The sequence below is a fragment of the Anolis carolinensis genome, chromosome 1, assembly GCF_035594765.1.
Source record: "Anolis carolinensis isolate JA03-04 chromosome 1, rAnoCar3.1.pri, whole genome shotgun sequence".
NCBI lineage: Eukaryota > Metazoa > Chordata > Lepidosauria > Squamata > Dactyloidae > Anolis > Anolis carolinensis.
This window is the reverse complement of record NC_085841.1, coordinates 106,961,594-106,988,078: the sequence shown is the minus strand read 5'-3', so window position 1 is coordinate 106,988,078 and position 26,485 is coordinate 106,961,594. Positions and strand designations below refer to the sequence as shown.

General features: G+C 44.6%; 1 protein-coding gene across 1 annotated transcript in view; it reads right to left on the bottom strand.

Annotated features, from left to right (window-relative positions):
• sim1 (SIM bHLH transcription factor 1) overlaps positions 1-23,912 on the bottom strand; it is a 95,700-nt gene extending 71,788 nt beyond the window's left edge. Inside the window, exons 1-2 of the mRNA XM_003215510.4 lie at positions 23,665-23,912; positions 19,941-20,590 (exon numbers count right to left, since the gene is read on the bottom strand). Of these exons, the coding sequence (XP_003215558.2) occupies positions 19,941-20,115 (175 nt within the window). The 5' untranslated portion in view covers positions 20,116-20,590; positions 23,665-23,912. The remainder of the gene's footprint in view (positions 1-19,940; positions 20,591-23,664) is intronic.
• Positions 23,913-26,485: the final 2,573 nt, after the last annotated feature.

Here is a 26,485-nt window from a genome sequence, read left to right as displayed (position 1 = left end):
AGTGAACTTCATAACCAGCAGAAACGTATGTGTGATGAACTGGGATAAGTTTCTATTCTTCAGGATGGTTTGGGACTGCAGAATCAGAATTTTAGGTTCAAAAATATTTATTGAAGTAAAAGAAATGCATTCTTGATAGAAAAGGATCTTGGAGCTAACTAGCTTACTAAGTCTCATCTTCTAAAGAGGTAAAAGGGTAAAAAGTCCATGCAGCTACCTTTTGCCTAGAGATAGCAAAATGTGCATCCTCATAGATAGAAAGAAAAGCAGGTAAAGGTAAAGGTTTCCCCTGACGATAAGTCCAGTCGTGACTGACTCTGGGGATTGGTGCTCATCTCCATTTCTAAGCCGAACTGTCCGGAGCGGTACCTATTGATCTACTCACATTGGCATGTTTTCGAACTGTTAGGTTGGCAGTAGCTGGGGCTAACAGCGGGCGCTCATTCCGCTCCCGGGATTTGAACCTGGGACCTTTCGGTCTGCAAGTTCAGCAGCTCAGCGCTTTAACACACTGCGCCACCACCAGGGCCCCAGAAAGAAAAGCAAAAAGAAAAGCAGAAGACTGAAAAATGGTGAATGGCCACATGGCCAGCTAAGGGCAATAAAACTTAAAAAGGAAGTTCCCTCACAGAATTCCATTGCTACATCATCGAAGGGGGGGGGGGGGTGGAGACAGTGGCTAGCAGGAGGAGGAAGGACAAAGGAATGTAGGGGGAGGAATCCTTCAGCTTGGCCCTGTCTCTAGATTAGCTACTCATTGAGGACTGGAAGTTTAATGACACAAGAGACTTGTGCAATTCAGGGATGAAACCCAACAATCTCCTTCTTCAACCATGACTGCTCAAGTCTATCAGGTTCAACACATCTATACTCCAAAATGAATGCAGTTTGACACCACTTTGTCTGCCAGGGTTCAGTGCTATGGAATCCTGGGATTTACAGTTTGGTGAGGCTCCAGTCCTCATCTGCAGAAAAAGTTAAAGACCTTGGTAATCTACAACTCCCATAATTCCACATAGCACTGAGTCATGGCAGGCAATGTGCTGGCAAACTGAATTAGTTCTACAATGTAACTGAGGCACTGTATTTACACCATTCGTGTCATTTTCTCAGTAGTAAGACCAGAAAACATTACAACACCAGGTTTTACACACACACACACACCCCGGGATTGCTGTTTGGGAACTGGGTGGTTCAGCTCCTCTGTGCCTGAACTCCTTGCCAGAACGAACGATTTCACCTGACCCTCCTCGTTCCTCGCGGGACCGCCCGATTTACCTGACCGAGCGAGACTTTGTTTTCAGGAATGTAACTGCCTTCAAAGTCAGGGCTGAATAATTTCCTAATTTAGCTCTACCTTTTGTTCCGAAGCCATTGATTCGAATTTCTTTTAATTAAACCTCAACCTTACGATCTTAATGCCGATTTAACTCGCCCCCTGCGTGTATTTAAGAGTGAATCCGTGGATCTGTTCACTCCGAATTAAGTCACATTAAATCCCACGGATTTTCCCCAAGCAAGTGAGTGTGGGGTTTTTTTTTTAATCATTTCGTCTATGGCCCCTTCTACACAGCTGAATAAAATCCCACATTATCTGCCTTGATCTAGAATATATGGCAATATGGACTCAGATAAGCAGTTCAAAACAGATATTGTGGGATTTTTTGCCTTGATATTGTGGGATATAGGGCGATGTGGAAGGACTCTATGTCCCGTGTTTCTGCCAAGACAGGCCGTTCCCAACCATTTTTAAGAACAACTAAACGCTATTTATATAAAAATGTAAACATTATTAACATTTTATTTGACTAAACTATATTGTTGCATCCTCAAAGCGCTAGATTCTGGGAAGGTGAACAGAATTGTGATTTGAGAGTCTATCCAGAATCCAGTTAAGGCGGGTTACTGGATTTATCTTAGACCAGAACCTTAATTCATCGCCTGTAAAAGGAAATAAAAGCTTTGTTTTTTCCCATGGGAAAGTACCACATGCACACGGGAAGGAAGAAATGCATCTATTCTGAAAAGTATCGCTGTGACAGAGGGAGAAGTCTCGCTCTGTCTGGGTTGGTTGGGAAAGAGAATATAGTGAAGATGGAGCGGTGATATGGTTTGTGTGTTGCTGTGTGTATTCCAGTCATTGTGGCGACCTTAAAGTGAACTTCTCACTGGGTTTTCTTGGTAAGATTCGTTCAAAGGAGAGGTGACCTTGAGGCTGAGATAATGTGGCTTGCCCAAAGTCACCCAATGGTTTTCCATGGCCAAGTAAGGATTTGGACCGTGATCTCCAGAGTCACAATCCAGCGTTTAAACAAAGACTGTCATCAGTGATTTAACAGTCATATTTTAAATAGATATACGGATCTTATATAGGACATGAACGGGAACGGATTCATCCAGATTACAAGGAAAGGCATGACACTTAAACATTAGGAAGTCCTTGCACTTCAAGAGTGCACAATGGACTCTCCTTCTGTGGAGGTTATTAATAGTATGGACATCTGGATGGACATCTCTGGAGAGGGCTTTAGTTGTCTTTTTTTTGGTTAGCAGGGCTTTGTCTAGAATGATGGCCCTTCTACTATTCTAAACATGCCGATAGGTACTCTCTCTTTAAACCAACCCACCAATTCCTCTTGCCCAGAGTCATCACAAATCCAAGGGAGAGGCGGAGAGAGCGCCAGGAAAGTCCTGTTTCAAAAGTAAGCTCCCAAACAGTGGATCCCAAAAGGCAAAAGACTGGGTTTTGAGGGGCCTAGAAAGTAAAGCGGGACTCACGCGAACAAGGGGATGCCATCATCTCGATTTGTGTGTGTTTTGGGTGGTACTAGAAACAGTCTTTCCGTTGTGCCCTTTCTGCCTTCAATCCAGATTCATACACCACTGGAAAGTCGGCCTGTCCTGTTCCGTATTTTGCAAATGCCTCGCAATACACCTAGGCGGAATCCTGTATTGAGTTATTTGTTATTAAACAGGGGAGCCATTTCCCTGACAAGGCAATCTCACTACCAAAGTAATACCAAGAACAATTTATTCTAGAGTCGTTGGTTCCCGAAGACTTTTCATGACCCGCAGCAGCCGTATTCCCCCTTCCCCAGGCTTGCCCAAATCTCAGGGAGGAAGAAAAGATGGAAGAGAGTGGTCAGAACGATTTCTTCTCTGCTCCTTCTTCTACTGTGCATGAAGCTCAGTTTCAAAAAGTGCATATAGGCAGGCCCTGGCCTCCAAGGAGATGGCAGTCCAGATCAGGAGGAAGGGTTAGTTTGATAGGAGAGATGATCACGAGTTTAATCGGGCCAGGAGGCGGAGGGGCCAATAATGGAAGGCACCCCCTTGCTCACTTAGGAAAAAAATACCGAGCTAACTGGCTCTTTCTTTGTAATATGTTGGTCACTGGCACGTTCTAGAAGTTTTTTTAGAAGCCCATTAAAACCATTGCCAGAGTGATAACTGGAGAGGGCTGCTGTCCCTTTGGTCATGTATCTGAAGAGAGGGCATTTCAAGTGTCGCTTGTTACCTGTTGTATGATCATAAAAACCTCCGAGGAAGGGGACTCCGGCTGCACTCTGAGGCAACATATTCCACTATGAACAGCTCTGAGGTCAGAAAGTCCTTCCTAATGTTGAGGTGGAATCTCTTTTTTGCAGTTTGGACCGTGTTGGGTTTCAACTCTGGACTGCACAAGTCTCTTGTGTCATCAAGTCTCCAGTCCTCAATGAGTAGCTAGGCTAGAGACAGGGTTAAGCTGAGGGATTCCTTTCCCCACATTACTATGCACGTTTCCTAAAAAGGCTTTGTCTTTACTCTTCCTGCTAGCCTCTCTCTTCCCCCCACCCCTTGATGCTGTAGTAATGGAATTTCTGTGAGGGAACTTCCTTTTAAGTTTTATTGCCCTGGGATGGCCATGTGGCCATTCGCCATTTTCAGTCTTCTGCTTTTCTTTCTTCCTATGAGGATGCACATTTTGCCTCTCTCTAGGCAAAATTGAGCTGCATGGATTTTTTAAAACCCTTTTACCTCTTTAAAATATGAGATTTAGTAAGCTAGTTAGCTCCCAGACCTTTTCTGTATATATAATAATGTATTTCCTTTATTTCAATAAATATTTTGAACCTGAAGTTCTGACTCTGCAATCCTAAACCATCCTGAGGAATAGCATATCCTAGCTCATTACATGTAAGCTTCTGCTGGTTATGAAGTTCACTTCTGTTACTCTGCTATATTTATGGTGGAATCACCCCAACTGAGGGTTATTTTTGAGCCTAACAGCTCAGAATCCCCAACAGACCCATTTTTCTTGTCCTAATCTATGGAGCAGCAGACACTAAACTTGTTCCGTCTTCCGCATATTTAAACTTGGCTGTCATGTCCTCTTCTTCGTCTCCTCTTCTCCAAGTACATGGCTTCCAGATCTTTCATCATTTTGTTAGCCCTTGAACTTGCAGCCCAGATCTTACTTGTTTCTCCCTACAATCCTCAAGCCTGCCTGTCCAGAAGGACTAACAGCAGATCCATAACGTGACTTTTAGTCAAAGGCATTTCCATCTTCAATGATTTCTTGTAGGTCTCACAAACTTCCAGGTCACACAGATCCCTGCTTCCTCCCTACCTAGGCAAGGCCAGCAGCTCAGTTCTGCTGTCAAGAGCCATAGAGACCACACACACAATAGAATTATAGTACAGTTTGACACCACTTTGACTTCCATAGTTCCATCCTGGGATTTGTAATGTTTTCTCTGAAAGAAAACATTGCAAACCTTAGATTTTTTTTCTTGGCATTGCCCCATGGTAACCAATGAGATGTCAAACTGCTATAACTCTGCACTGTGGGTACAGCCATAGCCAAGGAGGAAATCAGGCTCAACTATCTGGCCTGGACTCTTTACAGACAGCTCCTGATCACATGCAACTTGGAGGGCTGGTTGTTTACCTTCAAGTCGTTTGTAGGAATGCCCAGGGTCAGTTTATAATTCTGAGTTTATTTCTTTATTTTGCCATTTCTTTTACAAACATGTACACATCCTTACCAGGATTAAAGATTTCAATGGAAGAGAAGTGTCACAAAAATACAAGTGAAACCTTAAGTGAAGTTTGCAACTCTGTGCTTTGAAAATGGCAGCACATTGCTGTGCAGAGACCACAGTTTGAACATTGAACACAGGATACTCTGAGATGGCTTTATTATACTGAAATAAAATACATTTCTTAGCTATTATCAAGTAATAAAGAAAAAGGCGACTATCAATCAAAAGGAAAATTAAAATGCTTAACCAATGCAGAATGCTTTAATTTAGTGCTAGGAATAAAACGGCCTATTTTCTTTTGGCAGGGAGTTTCAGAGCTGGCAGGTCACCATAAAGAAGGTCTCTTCTTTGAATTTCTTTCATGTTACATCATATTTGTATCCATTGATATGGAAATAAGATCACCTTGAGCCCCCCCCCCCAAAAAAAAACAACAACAACAACAACATGATTTCTCTTGTTCTTTATAGTGTGCCTCTCTGTGCCTTCAAGTCTCATGTCGATGCACTTGAACTGCATTGGCTTTCCTTGGGCTAGGAGTACTCAGAGATGGTTTTGCAAGTTCCTTCCTCTGAAATAGCGCCGACAGTGCCTGTATTTATTGGTTGCCTCCCATTCAAGCACTAACTAGGACTTACCCTGCTTAGCTTCCACTATCATACAAGATCGGCGCTTTTGGGGTATTTAGACAATCCTTTATTTAGAACTATTCCAGCCTTCCAAAGGTTTCTCTTTGGAGGTGATGATAATTCAACTCCAATGGCTTTGCGGAGGTGGGATGGGCAAAACCACGGAGCAGAAGGTTATCCGTGGCTGCAAGTCAACCTGGCTATATATGACCTCCAGGATCAAAAGGAGTGCCCCTGAACCCCAATTGCTAGGGAGCGAGAGCAAAGGGGGGCTGAGACACGCATGTTTGGCTTGTGGCTTCCCACAGTGGGATCGGAAGAAGGCCAGGACACACAGGCCTTGGGTTTGATCCACCGGGGCTCTTCTACCGGAAAAAAGCCCCAAAGTAGTTAAATTCTAAACTCAGGTTTGGCTCACCTGATAGACTCAATGGAGATGTAGCTTTAAAAAGTTTTTAGCCTTCCCTGACCAAAAGTGCTGGTGCCTCGCCAAACACACATCCCAGGATTCCATAGCATTGAGCCGTTAAAGCGGTTTCCAGCGGCATTAACTGTACGGTGTAGATGCAGCCTGAATCTTCTAAAATCCTAAGGGAGCGTTGTTTTTCGACAGCGGTTTTCATTTTAACTTCACAAGAATTGTTGTTTGGATCGTATGGCTTGATTTACATTACCGTGTAATGCAGTTTGAACTGTATTATATGGTCAGTGAAGGCCCGTATGATGCAGTTCAGTGCTGTTCAAACTGCATTATACGATGTGTTGTCGAAGGCTTTCATGGCCGGAGTCGCTGGGTTGCTGTGAGTTTTCCGGACTGTATGGCCATGTTTTAGAGGCATTCTCTCCTGCATCTATGGTCCTCAGAGGTAATGAGGTAAATTGGGGTTTATATATCTGTGGAATGTCCAGGGTGGGAAAAAAAACTCTTGCCTGTTGGAGGCAGGTGTGAATGTTTCAATTGGCCACCTTGATTAACATTGTCAGCTTCAAGCATGTGGACAATTTCAGCAGAAAGGAGGAAACCGTGAAAATGAACAAAATCTGGCTACCAGTATTTTAAAAACTCTAAAATCGAGACAGTCAATAAAGAACAACACTCTGAAAACAGAGGAATTCCAGACATGAATCAATCAGAGCCAGTTAACACCTCCCAACAAAGGATTCCCCCAGGCAGGAATCAGCCAGGCCTTGAAGCTGCAAGGCATTTTCAGTACTAATCAAGACAATTAATTGCAGCATTCACACTTGCCTCAGGCAGACAAGAGTTCTTTCTCGCATCCTGGACCTTCCACAGATATATAAACCCCTCTTGCCTAGTTTCCAACAGGCCTCACAATCTTTGAGGATGGCTGCCATAGATGTCGGTGAAAGGTCAGGAGATTATGCTTCTGGAACATGGCCATACAGCCCGGAAAACTCACAGCAACCCAGTGATTCTGGCCATAACAGCCTTCAACAACACATACCACATTACCTCTCAGGATGCCTGACATAGATGTCAGCTAAACGTCCGGAAATAATGCTTCTGGAACATGGCCATACAGCCCGGGAAAACTCACAGCAACCCACTGCATTATATGAGGCTACACTGACCATATAGGACAATGTAGATGCAGCCAGGCCTGAAAGGGGGGGGGGGGGGGGGTTAGGGGTTCAAACCACCCCCGAAAATTTTCAGGTTAAAAAAAAAACCTGGTTTACTCCTGAATTTTAACTGGTTAACCAAATCCCATGCTAAGTCTACGAGAAGCAAAACATTAAGAGTCCCTCCAGGCACTATCTCAAGCAGATATTGACAGGTATTGGGGGGGGGGGGGTAGGGGTTCAAACCGCCCCCCCCCCAAAATTTTCAAAAGCCCCTCCGAATTTTTTTTCTGATTACGACCCTGGATGCAGCCCAAAGCTGCAGATATATTTTTTCCAAATTAACTCCTCTTCTATATCTACACTGCTCACGTGAACATAAGAATTTACCCAAAAATCTGAGCCAAGGGTTCCTGAAAATCCAATCAAGGCATAGGTCAGGATTTCAAAGCAAACAACCCAACCCAAGTTTTCCTTCCTGCCAAATTCGTTTCATCCGTCAAAGCGTTGCCACGGACGGAATCCCAAGGGAATAGAAACGGATTCATCCTGAGGCCACGGTCGTATATTACCAACAAAGTCCACAAACCGATTTGTCCGGGCCATAAAACTTTACGACTCTCCAGTTTTTCATGCAAACAACAACAAAGGGACAGCGGTTGTTCACATTTCGGCGAAAGAGCCATGGGGGGGAAGCGGGCGTGTATATTATTTCACCATACGGTCGATTAAATAACTGTCGTAACAATAATAATAGTAATATAATAATATTGGAATAAAAATAACCACAATAATGTTATGTTTGGTTTTAATCTGGCAATGGCGCGATGGCTTTTCTCCAGGGCGCTTCTGGGTTTTGTCAATCAAGCCGAGCCCTGTGTTGATTTTCCCTTCCCTCCCCGGCTATAAATCTGCTTTCGGGCCGTTCTTCCTGGGGCTTCCGTTCTGCAGGTCTCGTTTCAAGTCCACGTTTCCAAATGGGGCTCAAACAAAGCGAGGAGGCAGTTTTGGAGGCCTTGAAATGAGAAAAACGTCTGCAAGAAAACAAACACTGAAACCCAACGCTTCATCATTTCCCCGAACAGCAAGAAAAACAGCCTTAAATCACCCCTCCACGCGGGAAACCAGGCTCCTTTCCCCTCCCTTATTTATTTATTTTTCCACGAGTGGCTAGTTTCAATTCCAGATTGAGAAAATGGCATTTCTTGGGCGAAAAAACAGAGCAAAGGCGAAAGAAGGGAACACGGCCGCACCGAAATCCAAATCATGACTGTATTTGAAACGAGGAAAGAGACAAATCGGGGTCCTACTTAGGAGGGTGTCTCATTGAGTTCAGCTGGATTTGCATCCGAGTACACCGAAAAAAAGACTGCCAACGACATACAGTATATACCTCTAAGTCTTAACCGTTTCTTCGTTTTTATTTTCACCCGGAAAGATTTGGGTAGACAATTCTATTTTCGCGTGAATTATCAGTTATTAAAGATTCCGTTGAGAAAGGCGTTAGACTTGCAGCTTTTGTTCCTGTTCGTTTGTTTTAGTAGGGAACCGCGGTACAAAAAATAGGAATGAAGCCACTGCAATCCACAAGCATGTTGACATTTTCAACAAAAAGGAGGAAACCATGAAAATGAACAAAATCTGGCTACCAATAATTTAAAAAACTCTAAAATCAGGACCGTCAATAAAGAAAAACACTAAAAAAAAAAACAGACAAAAAACAATCAGGGACAGCTAATACCTCCCAACAAAGGATTCCCCCAGGCAGTAAGCAGCCAAGCTTTGAAACTGAAAGGCTTTTCAATGCTAATGAAGGTGAGTAACTGCAACATTCACACTTGCCTCTAACAGACAAGACTTTTTTCTCGCACCCTGGACCTTCCACAGATATATAAACCTCACTTGCCTAGTTTCCAATATACCTCACAACCTCTGAGGATGCCTGACATAGATGTGGGCGAAGCGTCAGGAAAGAATACTTCTGGAACATGGCCATACAGCCCGGAAAACTCACAGAAATAAATCCTTTAAGAATGCCCTCTTCCTTGTCCTGGGGAGGCCAAGTCCTCGGCCAGGATTTTCCACCTCCCAAAAGCGACTTCTTTTCTTCGGGGGGGGGGGGGGGGGTTCTCCTCTTGCAAGCCTCCTGGCTTCTTCCCTGCCGCCTTCCTCTAACTTCCCCCTCCGGCGCCTGGCGGGTGTTTTCGGGAGGACTACAAGGCCCATCCTCTCGCAGCTTGCGGTCTCGCACCTCGGACAGGCCCCAAGGCGGAGAGGCAGCTCGCTTCGAGGGGGAAACAAACAGAGGAAACAAAAGGCAGGTGCGATGTTTGCGCGTCTCTTTGGCGAGGCGAAGGAAAACAATAAATAGAGAATCCACTGAACAAGGCAACAATGCACGGTTAGCCCTGCCTAAAATGGGCCCATTGCCCTTCCTATCAATGGGTCAATTGGACCAACTGTAGGTTTGGCGCTGAGCAATTTTAGTAAATCGAGTGGATTTTAAAAACGCGGTGCTCAGAAGGGAAAGGGGAAGCCCCCCCCCCTCTCTTTCTGACACAAACACACACCTATTACAATGACACCTCCCCTTTCCCTAACACAAAACAGGACCCTAGGGACCCCTGTTTCTTATTGCAAAGTCAGTGGCAACCTCCCAGCTCTTCGGACTCGTCTGGACCCCTCCACTTGCCGTACCTCCAAAGGATCCTCGCCTAATAGGATTTCTGCCTTGTTCAAACCGATTTAAAGGGGGATCCATAGGACGCCTCGGTGTCTAGCCCCCCCCCCCCCACCTCTTTTAAATCAACGCAGGGGATCTCAAGAGAAATCCCCTTTAGCCTCCGCACGGCTCTGTTGAGGTCGAGGCTTCAACACCCAGGAAAAATACATTCTCAAAGGCTATTATCATTCCTTAATAAATCTTTGCCCTGGGAAGGTGCGTTTTGTCTAGGGGCATCCAATGGCATCTGGACAATGGAAGGAAGGGGTGCTTAGGAAAAGATGATACAGAAAGGGACCTGCCTCCAAATCATAGGTCTTCCCTCTTCCATCAGAACGCATTTTCCGAGTTTTCAAGCTATCACGTTCGCACAGAAAAAAAAAATCCTTCAAGTTTCAAGAAATTTTAAGCTTAAAAATCAAAACCCATACTTCTGAGCCTCCGTGGTCATTTATGGCCATATCATCTAACCCTCCTTTGCTGACCTTCCCAAAGCAAAAAGGGTTAGGCCCCTGTCCATGAATGCCCAGCCCTAATGGACCGTTAGATTGAACTCAGCATTTTACTCCAGCCCTGGCCCTATCATCGGTTTTTTGCACATGCCCATGCCCTGCCCTCTCTCATTTCTGATCTTGCCCACTATATTCCTGATTCTGGTTATTGAGGTTTGCCTTGATTCATTTTAATGATGTTTTTATGATCTGCTGTTTTTAATTGTTTAATCAGATTGTTGTATGTTTATTAGGTTTTTAAATGCGTTTTTAGTTGGTAAACTTTGTTTCTGGGCTTTGTCCCACTTGTTAACCGCACCAGTCCCTTGGAGAGATGGTGGCAGGATATAAAAATAAAATTATTATTATTATTATTATTGGAATTATTATCATTAAAGGGGCGACTTTAAAGGTTATGTAATCACTAGAAACTTGAAGAACATGTTTTCATGGAGAGGGGACATCATGTGGGCACATAGAAGGCAAGGACCAATTAAACTGGCCTTTTTATGCTAGTTCCTATTTATGTGAGAAGGCCCCTACTTAAGTCGGGTGCATCTACATTGTAGAATGAATGCAGTTTAACATCGCTTATAACTACCATGGCTCAATGTTATGGAACCCTAGGATTTGTACTTTGTTGAGGAGAAAGGACTCTAGCAGAGAAGGCTAAAGACCTACAACCCCTATTATTCCATAGCATTGGATCATGACAGTTAAAATGGTGTCAAACTACAGTAAATCTATATATAATGTAAAAGAACACCCAAGTACGCGTTCCTTTTCGGCTTGCCCAGGGTAGAATATGGGAGCCCCGATGGCGAAGTGTGTTAAAGCACTGAGCTGCTGAACTTGAAGACCGGAAGGTCACAGGTTCAAATCCCAGGAGTGAAGTGAGCGCCCGCTGTTAGCTCCAGCTTCTGCCAACCTAGCCGTTCGAAAACATGCCAATGTGAGTAGATCAATAGGTACCGCTCTGGCCGGAAGGTAACAGGCGCTCCATGCAGTCATGCTGACCACATGACCTTGGAGGTGTCTATGGACAACTTCGGCTTAGAAATGGAGCACCAACCCCCAGAGTCAGACTTGGCTGGACTTAACGTCAGGGGAAACCTTTACCTTTTAGGGTGGGATACGCCCAGTTACACTTCATCTTTCCCCTGAACTTCATCCCTTCTAAGGGCCTTTCCACACAACCATATAACCCAGAATATCAAGGCAGGAAATCCCACATTATTTGCTTTGAACTGGAATATATAGCAGTATGGACTCAGATTTTCCAGTTCAAAGAAGATATTGTGGGATTTCCTGCCTTGATATTCTGGGTTATATGGCTGCGTGGAAGGGCCCTAAGTCACTCTTTCCTAATTCCTTGCTCCAAAGAGAAGGAAACACACAAAGATGCTTCTCACCTTGAAATTTTCATTGGTTGAGGCACCAGTACTCTTTGGCAGAGTAGGCTGAATAATCTAAGGATACTATAGCTTTGAACCATGGCCCTTAGAGCAGTGTTAAACTACTTTCATTCTACAGTATAGGCCCCTCCCTCAAGGACAGGGAGAGAGTGTTTCTTCCTCATTCTTTGCTTTTAACCTGAATCTTTGCCATAATCAGGCTTTTTCCACCTTCCCCAAACAAAACAAGGCCTGGAATTGTCCTCTGACCCCGGAAAAGGCCATAGTTCAGGAACATCTCTAGGGGCTGGGGAAAGAAGGGGAGGCAGGTTGAGGAGGAGAAATGCTAGAAGTCAGTCTCTGAAGCTCACGCATCCCTCCAAGGAAGGAAAGACAGTCCAAAGGAGAAGAAAGGAAAGAACAGGCATCAAAAGAAAGACAGGTCTGCTTCTAACCACAGCCTACAACTGCAGGAAGGAGTGAGAATTAGGGGAAGGAATATCAACAATGTAAAATATGCAGATCATATGCCAAATAAGGACACATACTTGGAATAGCTACTGATAAAACTTAAGGAGGTGGAAAAAGCAATGCTATAGCTGAACATAGAGGAAACAAAAATAATGACTGCAGGTGATTTCCAAAATATGTCAAGTGAAGCGATGAACCAAGGAACTGGCCAAACCACCTCTGGACATTCCTTGCTTTAAGAAACGCTATGAAATTCATGGGGTCACTTTAAGTCAATTGCAGAACTTGAAGACACAATCTCCCGTGTAGAATTAGCACAATTTGACACCACTTTGACTACCATTGCTCATGGAAGTTGTGGTTTCAGTAATGTTTTTAGCTTTCTCTGTCAAACTACAAATCCCACCATTCCACAGCATTGCGCCATGGCAGTTCAGTTGCTTTCGTTCTGCAGTTTAGATGCGCCCAAAGACCTAGAAAGGCAGCTATAGAAAAAGATAATCAAGTGATGATAATATCATTGGATATTTAAAAGGTAGGCTTTTCCCTGCCTTCCTCTTCTAATTTTTGTGTCTGATAGCTGGGCAGTGAAGAAAGCTGACAGAAAGAGAATGAACTCTTTTCAAATGAGGTGCTGTCAAAAAGGAGGGGGAAAAGCAGGCCTGAAGTGTCACTGGGAGCCAAGAGGATTAAATGGAGGTTGTCTTACTTTGGATGCATTGGAAAAGGATGGCGATCAGTAAAGTAGGCTGCAATTGCAAAAGAGGAAGATCACATTAGGAGTGGATTAAGTCAACCAAAGCAGCCAAAACCTTGAGTTTTCCAAATGCCACGAATGGAAGAGGTAACCATAGACAGCAACCAACCAAGTTTGATCAGATTTCTACATTTCGCTCCAGCCTTCACTCTGGCCACAGTTCTCCTCCCTCCACAAACCTTCCTCCTCTCCTCCTCTTTTCTACCTTCTTTCACGTGACCACCGGGAAGTAAAGAGATGTCGTCGCAATCGATGGGACTTATTCCTGAGTCAACACGGTTAGGCCGCAAGGCGAAGATGCCACCCCCTTCCCAGCCTGGGAGTAAGGAACCTGCCTGGGAAAATCAATGGGATTTACTTTGAGGTCAATGGCCAACCATCCGCCACCCTTACAGCCTCATTGAATGAGAGTCTTTTCTCATCAAGGTGTGTATCGATCTACCTGCACACGAGAAGGTAAGCCATCAAAGCACACAGCCATTCTGCCCCTCCTACTCCACTCTCCTCTGGCTCAGCTCAGAGACCAAGTGTACATCTACACTGCAGAGTCAACGCAGTTTGACACCACTTTAACAGCCATGGCTGGATGCTATGGAATCCTGAGAGTTGTAATTTGGTGAAGCACCACCTCTTTGGCAGAGGTCGCCTTGTCAAACTATCCTATCGCATTGAGACGTGGTGACAAACTGCACCAATCCTTCAGTGTAGATGCACTTTCACTCACAGAGAGAAGGAGCCCCCTGGCAGAATCCGGGGGACGTGGTGAGCTCCCGTCTGTCAGCTCCAGCTCCCCATGCGGGGACATGAGAGAAACCTCCCATAGGATGGTAAAACACCCGGACGTCCCCTGGCCAATATCCTTGCAGACACCAATTTTCTCACACCAGAAGCGACTTGCAGTTTCTCCAGAAAAAAAACTCTCAGAGGTAATACGGGAGAGAGAGAGGAAAAGGTGTGGGTTACCAGAACACCAATATGCTAGAGGCATGGAAAAGGGAGAAAGTCTGAGCTTATCTGAAAAGAAACGAAGATTAATTGCAACATTCACACTTCCAACAGACAAGAGTTATTTCACCCACCCTGGGCCTTCCACCGATATATATACCTCACTGACCTAGTTTCCAATATACCTCACAACCTCCGATGATGCCTGCCATAGATGTGGGCAAAACGTCAGGAGAGAATGCTTCCGGAACATGGCCATACAGCCCGGAAAACTCACAGCAACATAGAGATTCCGGCTCTGAAAGCCTTCTACGAGATATTATTATTATGCCCAGTGGGAGCCGGAACTGTGCGTGTTCAACATCCAACAGGAAAGCAAAGGAAAACAAAAGCGCCTTTGTACCGACCGAATGACTGTACAGAATGGCTCTTTAATTGCCCACGTCTCAATGCTATGAAATCCTGGGAGTTGCAGTTTGGTGAGGCTCCAGCACTCTTTGGCTGTTGGTCAAACTGCAACTCGCAGGATTCCCTAGCATTGAGGCGTGGTACCAAGCTACTCTCATTCTCCAGTGTCGAGGCACCCCAAAACACCAGAAGAGACTCTCCAGCAAGCTTGGCTAGCGCCGGTTTGGTGGCTGTATGACCACAGTCTGTCTTCCGATGGCCCTGCCAGCTTCCCAAGAGAGGCAATGGCTCGGCTCTGCGTCCTCCTTGCCTCCCTCCTTGACGCAGCAGCAGACCTCGGGCGGCTTGAGACGCGGGGAGGGCTTCTCAAGAGAGGGAGGGTGCCGAGAGCGCGGCCATCTGCTGCGCCTGATCCCAAGCCCCGGCGGGAGAGGCGCCGGTAATTGAGCCCATCCGCCGCCAAGCACGGCGCCCCCGGCCCCACGCAGCGCCCAGAGACGCGCACATCGCGGCTGATCCGCGGGGGAGGGGCGCCACCCCACTTCCCCCACCCCTGCCCCCCACACCCACTCAAAGGAGTCTCCTTAAGCGGAGACTGAAAGAACGCAAAGAAGACGGAAGGCGAAGTCTTGGGAGGAATAAGCCCTCCGAAAGCGGTGCGCGCCTTGGGACTCTCCGCGGCCTCTCCCTGAAATGGCAACACACGTGCCTCATCCACACCGGCCATTTAATGCGGTCCTGTTAGCTTTCCCACACCGCGAGGGCCAGGCGGCAAACTCTCATAAAAACAGACCAAAGAAAGCCTTCTTTCTACCTATGATGATGCACATTTTGTCTCTCTCTTGGCAAAATGCAGCTGCATTGACTTTTTTTTACCCCTTTACCTCATTAGAAAATGAGATTTAGTAAGCCAGATAGCTCCAAGACCCTTAACTATCAAGAATGTATTTCTTTTACTTCAATAAATATTTTGACTCTACAACCCCAAGTCATTCTGAGGAATGGAAGCTTATCCTAGCTCACCAGGAGAAAGTTTCTGCTGGTTATGAAGTTTCCTTCTGATACTCTGCTATATTTATGGTGGAATCACCCCAACTGAGGGTTATTTGGAGCCTAACAACTCAGATTCCCCAACAATGCGCCTCAGTGGCTCTGTGGGTTTGTGCAATCCCCATCCGGGACTCAAACTGGATTCCAGGCTTTCCTCTGTAATCAGCTGCGCAAGGAAACCACTTTCTTCATTACCGGTCAATGGTCAGAGTTGGTGGGCCCAGTTGCGTCCTTCCCGGCAGAGAAAGGGATAACCGTGCGCTTTGGCTTCAAACAGGAATTCACGGGGGAAAGGGCCCGGCTCTCCTCGGATCCTGCTCACCCGGAGCTTGGAAGGAGAGCCTCCTGGCCTCCAGGGAGCCAAATAACTCTCCCTGTCTCGTCAAAGAAAAGCAAGAAGAACACCCTTTCCAAACTGACCTCTTCCACGGTAAGCCGATGGAGGAGACAGCCGGGAATTTCGCACACCTTGTCAACTAAGGCTCGAATGAAAGGCAAAACTCTCCGTATTCTCGCTTCCAAACGCGGCCTAGTGTTTGATTCACACAAGAAACGCATTAAAACATCCGTCGGGCTACAGTGTGCGGTTTGAAGGGACACCGCTCGCCCTCCACTCTCAGTGGAAGTAAATGTCTCCATAGGGCTGCAGAGTGACTGGGAAGCTAAATTCCATTTCAACCGCACAAATTCAGAGAAATACAGAAATCGAGTTTCTGCGAAATTACAATTACAGTAGAGTCTCACTTATCCAAGCCTCACTTATCCAAGCCTCTGGATAATCCAAGCCATTTTTGTAGTCAATGTTTTCAATATATCTTGATATTCTGGTGCTAAATTCGTAAATACAGTAATTACAACATAACATTACTGCGTATTGAACTACTTTTTCTGTCAAATTTGTTGTATAACATGATGTTTTTGTGCTTAATTTGTAAAATCATAACCTAATTTGATGTTTAATAGTCTTTTCCTTAATCCCTCTTTATTATCCAAGATATTCGCTTATCCAAGCTTCTGCCGCGGTTTAGCTTGGATAAGTGAGACTCTACTGTACTCAATAACATCATCCCGGAAGCTTAAATGGGTGTTTGTAGGCTAGATCTACACTGCCCTATATCCCAGGATCTGATCCCAGATTTTCTGCTTTGAACTGGATTATATGAGTCTACACTGCCAGATAATCTCGGACAAGAAAATAATCTGGGATCAGACCCTGGGATATAGGGCAGTGAAGATCCAGGCAAAGATGGCTGGATCTACACTGCCATATATGTGTGTGTATATATACATACATATTCATATATAGAGAAAACATCCCCATATTTATGTGTAATTGTATATATGTATGTGTGTGTGTGTACATATACATATACATATATGCACTCACACACATGCATCTATGGCTGGATCTACACTGCCATACACACACACACACACACACATATACACATACATACATATAAATATAAATGTTATATATATATATATACACACACACACACACACACACACACACACACACACACGATACTTGTATCCCGCTCTTCGGTCTACAATAAAACTTTTGTCTAATCTCCCCCACAACGGCCCCAATAGCTTCTTCCTCCTTGAGTATAATCAATGCTAACCATCGTATCCAAGTCATATATATAAAATTTGTATATGTAAAATGTGTAAAATTACATATAAGTACGGTATATCAACACACACATACATATATATGTACGTATAGTCATAAAATATACTGCCATTGGTTGTTTCGCTTCTATTCATAATATTGTTCTTTAATCCCGTGGATCCAATCCCTTCTGTCACGCCTCTCCTATTACCTCGCTCCTTGCATTCTTCCTTCTCCTGCTTTGTTTTCGTTCCTTCACCGGAAGGACTTCCCTCTTAGAAAATCTCATATCTTTCCCGTATCTATCTCTGCGCCTGTTTAGTTGCCTCAAAACGCTCGGTTCATTTTCACCGACTTTCATACTTTGACACAAACTTTAAAAAATAAATACTTTGACAAAAACTAATCTTTTGCTTTCACATTGGCCAAAAAACTGGGTCCGGTGTTGATTTACCTGGGAATTTAGTTTGAGCCCTGATTTCAACTCACAGGGAAACTACACTCTCTCCCGAGTTCCTCTCAAGGAAAAATACAGAGGATTTCAGAGCGAATATAATTAGGATTATGGTATCTACGTAGATCTAGAAAGGTAGACAGTATTTTTTTAAAAATTAAAGACACCAAATGGTGTGAAGGTAAGCTCTTATATACATCAAGTTCAGATGCTGGATCTACACAACCAAACGATGCAGTTTGAAGTGCATTATTATGCCTAGTAGAGACCCATAGAACTCTGTTCGAACTGCATTATGTGGGTCTACGCTGACCATATAATACACTTCAAACCGCACTATTTGGCAGTGTAGATCCAGCCTTAACACTTACTGATTTTCTCCCTTTTATATATCTTAAAACAAGGACTGATTTTGGCGTTTGTATCTCCTTTTCACACCTGGCCGTAATCCAGTCGCTGTTCCCATCCTAAATTTAAGGTTCTCTTTTAGGGACATCTCTTTCCCCCTCAATGGACCTTTAACCCCTCTCCAAACAATTTTGGGCCCTTCTACACAGCCCTATAAACCAAAATATCAAGGCAGAATAACCCACAATATCTGCTTTGAACTGCGTTATCTGAGTCCACACTGTCATATATCCCAGTTCAAAGCAGATAATGTGGGATTTTATTCAGCTGTGTGGAAGGAGCCTTTATCATTGAAATTAAGTTGGCTTTTCTTATCAATGAAGCCGGAAAACAATGTTTGGTGTTGTCTTTTGTTTTTACTCCTTATCAGCCTGGAGCTCTTGGACATCTAGGATCCAGATGTGCTAAGCTCATACATATTCAAAAAGAGGGGTTTAATTCCTTTGCTTTGCTCTCTCTCTCCCCCCCCCCCCCCCTTTCCTTTGGTTATTTTGTTTTATTATTTTTGCAAAAGAAGCCTCCTTGCAGTAGTGGTTGGGCTCCTTTCCTTTCTGTACAGCAGCCGGAGCTGCGCTTCGATCTAGGCAAATATTTAGCTTGGTATTAATTCATTTCTCGTCCAGTTATCTTTCATAAATATGGGAGAACTGGCCTTTGGGGCCCCGCGTGACTTTGGCGGAGGGGAGGGGAGGGAGCGGCCAGGCGAGGGTTTACTTTACGGGAAGAGGCAGAGGACAGAAGGCTCCCCAACCAACCAAAGCGCCCCCCCCCCCCCGCAAAAAAAGAAAGCCTTCGTGGGCAGGGAGAGGAGGGGCACAACATTCTCTAGTGAGCTTTTTAAAAAGGAGGGACAGCCCCCAGAAGGAGCAGCCCAAACACTGGAGATTAGCGTAGTCCTGGCTCAGTACATTGTAACATTAATGCAGTTTGGCACCACTTTAGCTGTACTGGCGCAATGCTATCCTCGGAGTGGTAGCTTGGTGAAGCACTAACATCTTTGGTAGAGAAAGCTACAGACTTCGTGAAATGACAGCTCCCAGGAAGCTCCCAGCATTGAGCCATGGAAGTTAAAGTGGTGCTACACTGTATTCACTCTACAGTGTAGATCAGTGGTTCCCAACCTGTGGTCCACAAGAACTAAAATATGGCCCCCCTCACCTCAATTACTACTACAGATAATGACAGCCCAACCCGTTTTTTTTTCTTCTTGGTGTCTTCGTTTTTAGGCCTGTTCCTGGGGTTATTTGGGGTGCCGATTCAGAAAATCGCATTGGATAGACCACATCAGCTCTAGGTTCTTAAATATGGTTTTCTATGGGTGAGCAGATGGTGACTACTGGGTGGCATATGTTCTGTATCAGAAACTAAAGCTGATGTGGTCTATCCAATGCAATTTTCTGAATCACCACTCCAAATAACCAAATCGAATCAAAAATTGACCAAAACCTGATTCATAATCCTTTTAGTATTACAGTTGGAGAGTTGTTACTGGCCAAATTGGTCCCTGGTCAAAAAATGGTTGGGAGCCACTGGTAGATGCACCCTGAGAGAAAGATCCTATGTGTGTCACCTCCACAGTAATTTGAGCGCTGGATTAGGACCCTGGAAAGCCAGAGTTGGGCCATGGCAACTCATTGAGTGACTCCAAGCGAGTCACACTCTTTCAGTTCCTCCTATGGCACAGCTCCTCAAACTCTTCCCTCTCCTAATGCATTCGTTCATTCCACTGGAAGAATTTTCCTTCTATCAGGTCTATTTTATACCACCTCTTGAATCAACCTTGCCGGGAAAACCCGACGGAAAGGACTTGAAGACACAGATGAACAGCATCAAGGCTAGGAAATAAAAAGGGTCGATGCCGGGTCTGCTGTTGCCGCACCGCAGTTTTAAGGGCTCCAACACCTCCACTCTCCTTCCCAAAGTTTTTGGGCAGGAAGAAGTAACATCCAGCCCCACCTCCCCTTCCTTTTCCTCAGGTGACTTACCTTCGGGGAAGACGACTCGCATCTTCAGGTAGCTGGTGGTGAGTCGGATGATGGAGGCCTTGTCCAGCTGGGAAGTGATGGCCGAAGGCAAAGGCAGCAGCTTGGCCAGTTCATAAAACTCGCTGTTTTCCTTCTCCCGCCGAGTCCGGGCCGCATTTTTGGACTTCTCTTTCATGGTGGGTTCTTCCTTCTGCTTTTCGGCCACGGAAGCGCCACAAACTCATCCAAAATTAGGCCCGAGAGTCAGTTTAAAGCAGGCATCGTGGGGAAAAGTGCTTCCCTGTCACCAGTAAGGGGCCTCGGCCATGGCAGAGGAAGGAAGGACGGAAACAAGGTGCGACCTTGAGAAGGAGAGCCGAGGGCGAAGAAAAGGCAACAGGCAAACGTCGGTTTGTGTGAGAAAGGGAAAGGGGGAGAAAGAAGGAAGGAAGGAAGGAAGGAAGGAAAAAGAGTGGCTAAGTCTGGACAAAGGAGGTCCAGCTCCAAGGCTCCGGAGAGCTCAGCCATCCATCCATCCTTGAGGTGCTGCCGGCGAAACTCCTCGGAAACGGGACGCGAGCCTTCCTCCTCCTCCTCTCGGGATCATTTTTGGGGAACCTCCAGGCAAAACCGAGACAGCTCACCTCTGGAAAGGCCCCGGCCAGATCCAACTGTGGAGGCAAACGAAAAGGACGGGCTTAGTCAGGACAGACACACAGAGGTCTCCAGGGGTGCTTTGACACTCAAGAGTTAATGCAGTTTGGCACCACTTTAACAGCCATGACTCAAGGCTGTGGGATGAAGGGAGTTGTCGTTTTGCAAGGGCTTCAGCCTTCTCTGCCAAACAGTAACTCCCAGTAACTCACCAAACTCCTAGGGTTCCACAGCAATGAGCCCTGGAGGTCGAAGTGGTGTCAAATATTATTTTTCCTACCCTTTCTCTTGAATCAAGAATCCACCAAGGCAGTAATGATGAGAATCATAGTCCAGACATCTAGAAGATGCCACATTGGGAAATATGGTCTTGAGTGCAACATGCTTAAGCAACAAGGGCAGCAGAATGGACTCGCTGTGGTCATTTTGCAATTTGTCTTTCTCTTACAGATGCCTATGAGTTCAATGCCAACGAGTACGGGAATGCCTTCTACAAAACTCGTGAAAATGGCTATGATTCTCATCATTACTGACCTCTCTTTATAACAGCTGAGACTGCTAGGAGTTTCAATCCTAACTATTTGGAGGCTGATGTTACAGGCTGATATAAGTTCATGTGAGTATATAAAAAACTGAGAATTTAAAATTGACTCCACGGTAGGTAATCCCATAGAACCTCATTTGTTGTATAATTGTTCCTATTAAAAATATTTCCAAGCTTGAAAAAAAAAAAAGAATTCACCAAGGCTTTGGAGGCCACTAAGATTTTTTTAAAAGTTGATCCCCCTTCTTTCTTGAGCTTTTAAAGTCTCACAAGATGTCTTAGAAGGCTGACACAGACCATTCTAATATCGCTGCTGAGTGATCAGATCCTACAGAAACAATAGATGGCCATCTCTAGGGAGTGCTTTAGTAGTGCATTCTTGCTTAGCAGGGGGTTGGACGTTTTCCCCCAACTCTATGATTTCTAGAAATGAGTCCCACTGGAGTTCAGTGGGTCTTATCCCTGAGTAGACTCCCCTTAAAGGCACGCGCTTAATGGGAGTGACAGCCATGCCTGAACTTCGCTTCCCAGAAAACAGGCTCAAGGTTGCATCTACAGTGTAGAATTGATGCAGTTTGGCACCATATTAATAACACTAGGTAACAACATTTGAAAAAAAAAACTGTTCCTGGTTTGAAAGTGTTATTTCCGATCAATTGTGCGCTACTTACTTTGAAAGTCATAATTATATTCCAGAAACGTCTTTTTTGTGGCTGTCACAAACTCTGTTGAATTGGTTGAGACTCGAGGAGATATTCATTGAAAAACTATAGCAAAATATGCTGCCGGATAATAAATATATCCCATGTTTTTACGACAGAACCAATTTGGAAATGATATTGATAACCCAGGAACAAAAATCGTGTTACATAGTGCTATCATGTCTGGATGTTATGGAATCCTGGGCGCTGTAGTTTGCCTTTTTTGACAGGCAAACCTAAAGACCTTGTAAAACTGTAGCTTCCAGGTTTCCCTAGTACTGAGCCATGGCAGTTGAAGTGCTGCCGAACTGCATTATTTCGACAGTGTAAATGCATCTTTTCTTCCACATCCGGAAAGTAAAGGGGTGGCGAGAAGGGCATGGCTACTGAGGGGGACACGTGGGATTCATAGTACATGTCTTCGTCCTTTCCCGTCTCCAAGGCAGTAACAGAAGAAAGAGCCAACGGTTCCTCATCTTGCGGTATCTGCACTGCAGAATTGAAGTGGTTTGGCACCACTTTTAAGTGCCATGGCTCAATGCTCTAGAATCATAGGAGTTGCAGTTTGCCCAATGGTGCTGGGGCCTCAGCAAACGACAAGTCATTAGATCATGTAATTTTAATATTTATATTAGGATGTTTTTAATGCTTTGTTTTAGTGTTTAAATCTTGCTTATGCATATGTTTAATGGTTTTAATGATTTTGATTTATAGTTATATGTTAATGTCTAGTTATTATGATTTTATTCTGTTATATGTATGTTGGCAATGAATTTTGCCATTAATATATTGTAAACCGCCTTGAGTCTTGCGCCTTAAAGGGGCGAGAAAGGCGGTATATAAATATAGTAAGTAAATAAATCATTTCAACCACATCCTTTAACAATGAGAGCGGGTTCAAACGTCTTCTTATTTTTTTAAGTAGGCCTTCGCCTTCTCTGCCAAACCGAACTACAACTCCCTGCATTCCATTCCCAAGGAATTCTAGGAAGCTGAAATTTGGATACAGGGTTTGCTGTAAAGGAATTGTCATATCTAAAACCTCTTTTGACGACTTTTTTGGACGCTCGCCGCCTAAATCCGTCCAAAAGTGTTGTCGAAGGCTGTCATGGACTGAATCTCTGGATTGCTGTGAGTTTTCCAGGCTGTAAGTTTTATTCACTGTCCTGATTTTAGAGGGTTTCTTAAAATGCTGATGGCCAGATTTTGTTTATTATCATGGTTTCCTCCCTTCTTTTGAAATTGTCCACATGCTTTTGTAAAGAAGCCATTGAAATCTAACACTCTGAAAACACGGGATTTCTAGACATGAAACAATCAGGGCCAGCTAACACCTCCCAACAAAGGATTCCCCCAGGAAGGAATCTGCCAGGCCTTGAAGCTGCAAGGCTTTTCAATGCTAATAAAGGTGATTAATTGCAACATTCACACTTGCCTCCAACAGACAAGAGTTCTTTCTCCCGCCTGGACCTTCCATAGATATACAAACCTCCCTTGCTTAGCTTCCAACAGACTTCACAAACTCTGATGCCATAGATGTGGGCGAAACTTCGGGAGAGACTGCTTCTGGAACATGGCCATACAGCCCGGGGAAACTCACAGCAACCCAAAAGCAAACAAACCCCGAAATAAACTTTGGAGCTTGGAAGTTTGGAACTGCATTATATTATCTTATATATATTATATTATCAGGAGACCCCTATAATGCAGTTTAGCTGCGCCGGGCTACATTAAAAGGCTCTACACTGACCATATAATGCAGTTCCAAAACGTAGGCCCTGCCCAAGTTAAAACAGGTCCCATAAAAATAAAAGCGACACCACTGGCTCTCACGGAAGCCACTTACCTCCGAGGTGAACCCTCTTGGGTCCTCAATGCGAATCCGGCGGGGAGGTTGCCTTCCAGCCTCGCCTTTGACAGGGAGGAGGAGGGCGTCCCCGTGGGCCCCTTTCCGCCTTGGATCCGGGTGAAGCCTCCCTTCCTGGGCGACCCGAGCAGAGTATCGCAGAGCAGAGCGGCGCCTCTTCCCCGGGCTGAAAAGTGCCTCGCGACTCGCCGCGCGCGCCCACAGGGCTTTTTCAGCACAACTTCATTCTTCGGCCCGGCTCCGCTCCAGCCCGGCCTCCACGCCACTCACCCGGACAGGCGGCTTCCCATTGGGCGCCCGCTCCCAAAGGCCGCCCGCCCATTGGCTGGGAGGGGTGACGTCACAGCAGGACGGACGCGCCCCTTTCTAAAACAGAATCATCTCCAGGAAGGGGTCTGTCTGTTCCCCTCTGTGGGGGAGGGGGCATCTATACCAGACATGGGCCAACTTCGGCCCTCCAGGTTTTTTGGACTTCAACTCCCACAACTCGTAACAGCCGGCAGGCTGTTAAGAATTGTGGGAGTTGAAGTCCAAAACACTTGGAGGGCCCAAGTTTGCCCATGCCTGATCGATACTATGGCAGGGTGCAGTATGAGATCACTTTAACTGGGACTTGCAGTTTGCTGAAGCACCAACACCATTGGACAAACTGCAGCTCCCATGATTCTAGAAGTCCAAGCAATGGCATTCAAAAGTGGTGCCAAACGACATCAATTCTGGGTTGGTGTGAGTTTTCCGGGCTGTATGGCCATGTTCCAGAAGCATTCTCTCCTGACGTTTCGCCCACATGAGTTGTGTAAACATAGAATAAACGTTATATCTGCAGGTTTGGGCTGGATCTACATTGCCGTATATGGTCAGTGTAGACCAGGGGTCCTCAAACTTTTTAAGCCGAGGGCCAGTCCACCATCCTTCAGACTGTTGAGGGGACGGATTATCATTTGAAAAAAAATACAAACAAATTCTGATGCACACTGCACATGTCTTATTTGTAGTGCAAAAACAACAACAACAAGAACAATGAAAGAACAATACAATATTTAAAAATAAAAATAATTTTAACCAACATACATTTATCAAGATTTCAATGGGAAGTGTGCTCCTGCTTCTGGCCAATGAGATAGTCAAGTTAATTAGGGTTGCTGTTGTTTGTTTGTTGTTGTTGTTGTGTGCCTTCAAGTCATTTCAGACTTTGGGCGAGCCTAAGTCTAAAATGTATTTATTTATTATTTATTTATTTACTGCATTTATTTACTACATTTGTATCACACCCTTCTCACTCCAAAGGGGACTCAGAGTGGCTTACAAATTATATGTACATACAATATATTATATTATTAGCATAGCACAATATTAGCATTATATATTACTTTATTGAACTATACCACTATACTATAATATTATTAGTAATATTATGTGTAATAAAGAATATATAATTAATATTATTATATGGTATTATTATTAGTGTTATATTGTATTACATTATAATATTATTATCAATATATTATATTATAAAACTGAGGGCGGGGGCCAGGTAAATGACCTCGGAGGGCCGCATCCGGCCCCCGGGCCTTAGTTTGGGGACCCCTGGTGTAGACTCATATAATACAGTGGCTTGTCGTGAGTTTTCCGGGCTGTATGGCCATGTTCCAGAAGCATTTCTCCTGACGTTTCGCCTGCATCTTTGGCAGGCATTCTCAGAGGTTATGACGTATGTTAGAAACTAGTCAAGTGGGGTTTATATATCTGTGGAATATTCAGTGTGGGAGAAAGAACTCTTGTCTGTTTGAGACAGGTGTGAATGTTGCAATTGGCCACCTTGATTGGCATTGAATAGCCTTTCAGCTTAACGGCGTGGCTGATTCCTACCTGGAGGAATCCTTTGTTGAGAGGTCTTAGCTGGCCCTAATTGTTTCTGGTCTGGAATTCCCCTGTTTTCAGAGTGTTGTTCTTTATTTATTGTCCTGATTTTAGAGTTTTTAAAATACTGGTAGTCAGATTTCGTTCATTTTCATCGTTTCCTTCTTTCTGTTGAAATTGTCCACAGGGTCAGCTAACACCTGGTATGGGATATAAAATAACAGTAGATGCAAAAAATGCAAGCAGGTGGTATTGAACATTGTTTTCAACCATGATAAAATAAATAAAAAATATTTTAAAAAAGAAACTGAAAGGCTATTCAATTCTAATCAAGGTGATTAATTGCAACATTGACAATTGCCTCCAACAGACAAGAGTTCCTTCTCCCTCCCTGGACTTTCCACAGATATATAAACCCCACTTGCCTAGTTTCCAACCTCACAACCTTCGAGGATACCTGCTAAAGATGCAGGCGAAATGTCAGGAGAAAATGCTCCTGGTCATGACCATACAGCCCGGAAAACTCACAGCAATCCAGTCTTTCCGGCTATGAACGCCTTCTACAACACATTGGACATCAATTCTGCAGTGCAGAAGCCACATAAAAGAAAAGCCAGATTAGGTGTTGTGGAATCTGAGCTGTTAGGCTCAAAATAACCCTCAATTGGGGCAATTCCTCCAAAAATATAGCAGAGTACTAACAAGAAACTCCTTAACCAGCTTAAGTGTGATGAGCTGGGATAAGCTTTCATTTATCAGGATAGTTTAAGACTGCAGAGTCAGAACTTTAATTCAAAAATATTTATTGAAGTAAAACAAATACATCCTTGATAGAAAAGGTCTTGGAGCTAACCACGTTACTAATCTCATCTTCTAAAGGAGGTAAACGGTAAAAATATCCATGCAGCTACATTTTGCCTAGAGGGAGGCAAAATGTGCA